The sequence below is a fragment of the Notothenia rossii genome, assembly GCF_949606895.1.
Source record: "Notothenia rossii genome assembly, chromosome: 4".
NCBI classification, from domain to species: Eukaryota; Metazoa; Chordata; class Actinopteri; order Perciformes; family Nototheniidae; genus Notothenia; species Notothenia rossii.
Genome location: NC_136902.1, coordinates 93,247,347 through 93,255,490, shown reverse-complemented (window position 1 = coordinate 93,255,490; position 8,144 = coordinate 93,247,347). Strand labels below are relative to the sequence as shown.

Below are 8,144 nucleotides of genomic sequence, written 5' to 3'. Positions count from 1 at the left end.
TGATTATAAGAGCAGAATCAAAGGCTTCTAATAAACGTAGAAAACTGATCTGTAAAGTAACTAAATACATGTGTTTAGTGAAAGTACAAAGTAGCATAAAATGGAAATTAAGTCCCTGAGGACAGTACTTGAATCACAATACAACCCTCTATTTCCCCCATTCAAATATCTCTCATGAAAAGGAAATATTCAATATAGGCTCTAAATGTACTTAGTTAATTGACACTGCTCTTCATCACCGTACAGTAATGAGAGTTATTCTAAATGCACAAAGAGACAGTCATGTGGTCTGGATCTGCTAGTTTTCTAAACTGGAGTTCTGCGTTAAAAGATAAATAACCAGAGATGGTAAAAGTACACACATCCTTTCCTCAAGTAGAAGTACAGATACTGTGTTTAAAATACTCTGGTGAAAGTAGAAGTACTGACTAAACTTCTTTACTCAAGTCAAAGTAAAGAGGCTTTGAAATGTACTTCAGTAAAAAGTACCCATAACTAGCAGCTGTTTTAAAGAGTACCTGACCTCCCTTTATATTAATAGAACAATAATGTCATTGTTAGCTAATGAATGTTTCCATGGTGAACAACGGCAACATGACAACGTTTCCATTGGTCCCTCTTCTTTAGAGAAGACCAGGAAATGATGGATACACGGATCGTGTTCAAATCAATAGGCACGCAATGACTCTAAATAATAATGATCACGCCACCAAACACACATTCAGACTAAAGGAACCAGCCTGTTTGGAACATGAGAGAAGTAGAGAGTACAGGTATTTGAGTTCAACATGTAAGAAGTAGAAAGTACAGGTATTGGTGTTCAACATGTAAGAAGTAGAAAGTACAGGTATTTGGGTTCAACATGTAAGAAGTAGAAAGTACAGGTATTTGGGTTCAACATGTGAGAAGTAGAAAGTACAGGTATTTGAGTTCAACATGTAAGAAGTAGAAAGTACAGGTATTTGAGTTCAACATGTAAGAAGTAGAAAGTACAGGTATTTGAGTTCAACATGTAAGAAGTAGAAAGTACAGGTATTTGAGTTCAACATGTAAGAAGTCAAAGTAAAAAGTCGTCAGAAAAATAAGCATTGGAGTAAAGTACTGATACCAGAAACATGTAAGTCCAGTAACAAAGTATTTGTACTCCACTACTTCCCACCTCTGAAGGGGAAGATTTGAGGAAGTTCAAGTGTTCTTCTAAGGTCTCCTCTGATTGGTGGAGAAGGATCATCTGGAGCAGCTGTAATTATCCTCAGTCTTTAAGAAACAAACTGTCTCCAAAGTGTAAAAGCAGAGAGAGCCCATGGGGGGAATAGATAACACGAGGAGAGCGAAGTGGACTTCTCTGCGGATGATTTGATGGGAATCTTTCCAAGCTTAGTCTCGAGGAATGTCTCTAGTGTATATTGGACATGCTTCAGATTCAGTAAAGTACTGATACCAGAGAAATGAACTTCAGTACAGTAACAAAGTATTTGTACTCCACTACTTCCCACCTCTGACGATACCCAGAATGAGTCGAGCTTCTCTCCAGCAGCAGAAAGCAAAGAGACGTTCCTCCCCCAGAAACACGGAGATCTGAATCAGCGTAAAGCTCTGAGATATTAAAACGACATTAGCAGACGGGATGTGATGTCAGCTCCAGATGCTCACATAATTGATGCTGCTAAACTCCACATGGATGTTTGTATTGCTGTAAATTGATGATCTGCAGAGCCTCTAGAGAAAGATGTCTAACAGAGCAGGAACTAGCCCAGAAACGATCACAACCCAACACACATCAAAGAGGCAGTGCAGGTGGTTGGGTTTAGATCATGTGAGGAGTGTGGAGCTGTCTGACCATCACAGAAATGATAGTTTTGGGTCACATATTAAAGCTGAGCAAATAAAGAATGTGTTGTAATGCTATACACACAGAGATAAGAGGTGCTTTATTGATGCCAAATTGAGACATGTTTGCGTTGCAGCAGCATAAAAAGAACAAAACAAGGCATCGCACATAAGTAGAAATGAAAGATTGGAAATTAAAACATCTCAAAATAGAATTAAAACAGCATTACAAAGTCGAACATGTGCCCTAGGCCGTGAAGATAAAACTCTATTGAAGGGCTTTAGATAGGGATGTCCCGATCACCTTTTTTTGCTCCCGATCCGATTCCGATCATTTGTTTTTGAGAATTTGCCGATACCGATTTTTCCCGATCCGATCTTTATGCAATGTTTTTATTTAAATTGGATATTCTATCCAACATGGATATAGCTTCTTTCTTTCACAGCAGCATTGGATCAGTTCAGTTGTGCAGCATTGGATCAAATCAAAATCAAGCTTATCAGTACTCGTTAGCTTACTGCTACAATTAGACACTGCGCCCACTCTGTGGCCAGATTTGAGAGAAATAAGCAGGTCTATGAAAACAAGCCCCAAAGAAGCATCACATACATGATGTTGTGTAATTTGAAACCAAAACTAAGGCCTCAGGATGACTTTAAGACTTGAAAATGGTCATTTTTGTTTTGTAACATTGAATACAAAATAAAAAAAGTATTTAAAAAAAAAAAGAAATCCCGATCCCCGATTTTTTTTCTCCCGATTCCGATCTTTTGAAAATCACGTGATCGGCCTCCGATCCCCGATCACGTGATCGTATCGGGACATCTCTAGCTTTAGACACACGATATAAAGCAGGATATTATCACCTTAAGAGTGTAGGGGATGGAATTGAATATTTACTTGCAGAATGCTTCATTATTGGACCGAAACGTTCCGTTTTAAATGCTTAACATGGAAGTGATTAAGCACAAATGGAGCATATGCGGCATTTTGTATTGAGTCTGGTTGGGATTCACCATGTGAACGTTTAAGATAATGAAAAGCAACATCCAAATTTCACTGAGGGACGTGTACGACAATACAAAAGGGCCATAAACGTACCCGCAGAATTCCTTTTCATTGGACCGAAATTAGCCGGTTTAAATAAGTGAATAAGCACAATGGATCCAACGCGGCATTTTGCTTTGGTTGGAAAACAGTGTGGAAGCAGTTGCAATGAAAAAAAAGTGCAAATATAAAAAATTGTGTCAGGACAGTTGCATTGTGATCTCCAATTTAACTTCAATCAGGAGAGACAGTTTTGATGTAAGAATACATATTTATTGCCAGGAATAGAAAAATGAATGGAATGGAGTTTTGGCGATTAGGCCCCGTTGTGCAGGAGTATCATTCGGGAGGGGAGAAGCGATCCGATGAAACCCCCGGGGTCTAGACATTGGTGGTGGTGAATGGGTAGTTGGGGTCGGTCTGAAGGGGAGGGGCTTAGCTTGACCCTGGTGGTGGTGAATGGGGTTGGTCTGAAGGGGAGTGGCTTAGCTTGACCCTGGTGGTGGTGAATGGATGGTTGGGGTCGGTCTGAATGGGAGGAGCTTGACCCTGGTGGTGGTGAATGGATGGTTGGGGTCGGTCTGAAGGGGAGGGGCTTAGCTTGACCCTGGTGGTGGTGAATGGATAGTTGGGGTTGGTCTGAAGGGGAGTGGCTTAGCTTGACCCTGGTGGTGGTGAATGGATAGTTGGGGTCGGTCTGAAGGGGAGGGGCTTAGCTTGACCCTGGTGGTGGTGAATGGTTGGGTTCGGTCTGAAGAGGAGTGGCTTAGCTTGACCCTGGTGGTGGTGAATGGATGGTTGGGGTCGGTCTGAAGGGGAGGGGCTTAGCTTGACCCTGGTGGTGGTGAATGGATAGTTGGGGTCGGTCTGAAGGGGAGTGGCTTAGCTTGACCCTGGTGGTGGTGGTGAATGGATAGTTGTGGTCGGTCTGAAGGGGAGGGGCTTAGCTTGACCCTGGTAGGGGTGAATGGATAGTTGGGTTCGGTCTGAAGGGGAGTGGCTTAGCTTGACCCTGGTGGTGGTGGTGAATGGATAGTTGGGGTCGGTCTGAAGGGGAGTGGCTTAGCTTGACCCTGGTGGTGGTGGTGAATGGATAGTTGGGGTCGGTCTGAAGGGGAGGGGCTTAGCTTGACCCTGGTGGTGGTGAATGGATAGTTGGGTTCGGTCTGAAGGGGAGGGGCTTAGCTTGACCCTGGATTCAGAGGGACAGGAGGTGAAAAGGGGGGGAGGAGGGTTGCGTCGAGTCACCTGAAATGACAGCAGTCAGAGGGGGGTTAGCAGAGCGCTATGATAGGCTTGTGAGAATAGAGCGAAATGATTGGTTAAGCTGGGGAGTGACGCCCCCGATCACTTATTGAGAAGAGGAGAGAGAGTAGTAACGTAGACATAGGAAATGAATGAGTAAAGACGGTCTTCCTGGTTGAACTTGCGCTGAGCTTCATTTCTTAAAAACACTTAAATTGCATCTGTTCCTATGCATGATACAAATATGATGCTACTGTCATATTGTCAAAAACTGAACTAAAATCCTGATCCTATCAAGTCTTTTGTATCTCTTTTTAAGTCATAAAGGACTCAGCAAACGTATGCTGTGTTCACGACCAGATGGGTCAGAACCAAAGCCAAAAATGTCAAATAAAAAAGCTTGGTTTTCGTGATCATTGATGGAAAACAACGGCAGATGTCAAGAACTTACAGAATGTGATTTTCAGTAGGAAAGACACTTAAATAAAGCATTGGGAAAAATGTGTTCAGCATCAAGTCGTCATTACAAGACTTTACAATCTGTTATCAAGATTGAACCACAAACGTTCCCCTTGAAGAACAAATACACTCTTTTGTGTCACTTCATGAGCTTTTAAAATAGTTGGATCGCTATCTAAAAGAAAATTGGATAAATGCACATGAAGCATTTAATTTGGATTAAAATCTGATTGCTTCAACAGTTTTAAGTTCGAGGCTCATTCTTCACAGATGTTGAACAAGATCCAACACACAGAGGATCAAACGGAGACGTTTCCTGTTTCGAGCAACTTGTTAAAAGAAAATCGAGTCATCTTTCACAAATTTGGAGCAGCAACGTTTTATTTGTTTTGGAACCAGACGGAGATAATTCTACTGCAGAGACCCTTTTTTAGGGGGAAGGGGATATATGGCATGACGGGGATTTGTTGGTGTTTGCATGTTCCTGTGAAGAACTAACAACTTGGATATCTGAAAAGAGTCAGAATATGTGTTTTATTGTTTTCCTTAATTATATAGTATTTCCAGGAAAAGTACAAATGATGTGATTTGAAGAATAAAGTCAGGATTTTGAGAAAAAATCTGAATTTTAAGAAATCTGAATATTGATATTTCAAGGGAAAATTCGATTTTGAGAGATTTTGAGAAAAATGATTTTTCTTTGATATTTTTAGAAAAAAGTCAAAATGCGGAGATTTTGCAAAAGAAATTCCAAAATGTTAAAAAGAGTCATTATTTACCCTTTTGAGAAAAGGTCCTTCATTTTACTTTTTCTTGAAATATTAATATTCTGAAATTGTTCTCAAAGTTCTGACATTCTGACTTCATTTTTTACTTATCATTTTTCTTTTGACATTTTTCAGGAAAATCTAAAATAATTGAAAAAAGTCATAATTTTGAGATTTTGCTAAAAAAAGTGTTGAGAATTAAAAAAAAAAAACATTTTTTGCCATTTTGAGAAAAAGTCCTACATACTATATGACTTTAAAAAAAAAAAAATCAATATTCTGAATTTTTTTCTCAAGATTCTGACATTTCTGACTTTTTCTCAAAATGTCAACATTCTAACTTCATTTTTAAGTTATAATTTTTGTTGTGATTTTTTTCTGTAAATATTGACTTGATTCTGAAAATCTCAAAACCCAAACAACAACAACATTTTAACATAATTAAAATGTCTCTTACAGTTAAGGTTTTAAGACGAATACACTGACGACACTGTGGTAGTGACCTGTCAATCACTGTTAGCCCCGCCCTAAAGCATACTTTACTTTATCCTCTAAATGGGAATATTGTTTATTAAATCAACATTTTGCAGAAGACTTGAGACTATAGACTGAAACCTTCAGTCAAGAAACAAATCAGTCAAAGGTTTGCAAAGGTAATAATCCAGTAAGAAGTGGACTACTTGTCTCATAGACTTCTATTCATTCAGCCCACTGCTTGATATTAGAGAGAAGTTTAATGCACTTCCTTTATTCAGTTTTCATGCACAAAGGATTTAGCAGTAAATCTACAGAAAGTAATTTAAGTACAAATATGTTCCACAAAGGTTCAGCATGCAGCGTGAGCACTTCAGTGAAGTGTTGAAAGAAGCAATAACATGCAGTCTTTTGGAAATGTAAACACGACGTACAGGAAGAATGAAGGGGACGATTCGAGGAAGTTCAAGTGTTCTTCTAAGGTCTCCTCTGATTGGTGGAGAATGATCCTCTGGAGCAGCTGTAATTATCCTCAGTCTTTAGACAAACTGTCTCCAAAGTGTAAAAGCAGAGAGAGCCCATGAGGGGAATAGATAACACGAGGAGAGCGAAGTGGACTTCTCTGCGGATGGTTTGATGGGAATCTTTCTAAGCTTAGCTTCGAGGAATGTCTCCAGTGTATGTTTTTCATATCGGATATGCTTCAGATTCTTGGTCTGCATTTATCCCCGACTGAAGCCAGTTTCCTTCAGTCGGGGTTTTTCTAGAATCAGCTTCTCTTCTCTGGTTTCTATGAATGCAAATCGTTTTGGCTTTTGTTCGGCATTGTCTTTGGTTTGGACATCCGTCTCCTTGCACTTTATTATGAGATAAGATTCAAGGCTCTTATTGTCATGTGCACATAGCTGCAGTGTAGATATATCTACATGTCAAATACATTGTGTTTTTAAGAATAAAGTCAGAATATTAAGAAAAAAACTGAGAATATTGATATTTCAAGGAAAAAGGCAATTTCTTTAGATTTCTAGAAAAAAGGTAATTTTTTTATATTTTTTGAAAAAGTCCAAAATCAAGAAAATTAAAAAAAAATTCATTCTTTGCCATTTTGATAAAAAGTACATTTAACTTTTTCCTTGAAATATCAATATTCTGATTTATTTTCTCAAAATTCAGAATTTTGAGCTTATCAATTTTTGTTATACTTTTTTCAGAAAAATGAAAACATTTGGACTTTTTTCAGAAAAATCCAGAAAAATTGGACTTTTTCTCAGAAACATAAAAAAAATTGGACTTGATTCTGAAAATCTCCGAACCCAAACAAGTCTCCTTCCTTCCTTCCTCCTCTCTACCCTCATCGCTTCCTTGGCCTCCTTCCTTCCTCTCTCCTCTCATCCCCCATCGCTACCTTGGCATCCTTTCCTTCCTCCTTCCTCTCTACCCCCATCGCTACCTTGGCCTCCTTCCTGCTGACAGAGATTCATCACAGCATGACTCCTTCATCTTCTTCCCTCACCTCCTTTCTCCTCTCATGTCTCCTTGAATCCCCTGGACATCTTGTCTCCTTTCTCCTCTCATGTCTCCTAGAATCCCCTGGACATCTTGTCTCCTTCCTCCTCAGCTCCTTTCTCCTCTCATGTCTCCTTGAATCCCCTGGACATCTTGTCTCCTTTCTCCTCTCATGTCTCCTAGAATCCCCTGGACATCTTGTCTCCTTCCTCCTCAGCTCCTTTCTCCTCTCATGTCTCCTTGAATCCCCTGGACATTTTGTCTCCTCTCTCCTCTCATCCCCCATTGCTCCCTTGGCCTCCTTCCTTCCTCTTTCCTTCCTCTCTCCTCTCTACTCCCATCGCTACCTTGGCCTCCTTCCTTCCTGCTTCCTTCTCTCCTCCCCCCTTTTCCTTCCCGTCTCACCAGTCCTGTCCAACATTTTCCTGCTAACAGAGATTCATCACAGCATGACTCATTCATCTTCTTCCCTCACCTCCTTTCTCCTCTCATGTCTCATTGAATCCCCTGGAAGTCTTGTCTCCTTCCTCCTCAGCTCCTTTCTCCTCTCATGTCTCCTAGAATCCCCTTGACATCTTGTCTCCTTCCTCCTCACCTCCTTTCTCCTCTCATGTCTCCTTGAATCCCCTGGACATCTTGTCTCCTTTCTCCTCTCATGTATCCTAGAATCCCCTGGACGTCTTGTCTCCTTCCTCCTCAGCTCCTTTCTCCTCTCATGTCTCCTAGAATCCCCTGGACGTGTTGTCTCCTTCCTCCTCAGCTCCTTCCTCCTCTCATGTCTCCTAGAATCCCCTGGACATCTTGTCTCCTTCCTC

At 40.4% G+C, this 8,144-nt stretch overlaps 1 protein-coding gene across 3 annotated transcripts in view; it reads left to right on the top strand.

The window, feature by feature from the left end:
• The window catches only part of LOC307036012 (uncharacterized protein), an 86,599-nt gene extending 78,724 nt beyond the window's left edge, over window positions 1-7,875 (top strand). For all 3 annotated transcript variants that reach the window (XM_079675943.1, XM_079675945.1, XM_079675944.1), the window contains one exon: window positions 7,738-7,875. In XM_079675943.1, the coding sequence (XP_079532069.1) occupies window positions 7,738-7,831 (94 nt within the window). In that variant the 3' untranslated portion in view covers window positions 7,832-7,875. The remainder of the gene's footprint in view (window positions 1-7,737) is intronic.
• Window positions 7,876-8,144: the final 269 nt, after the last annotated feature.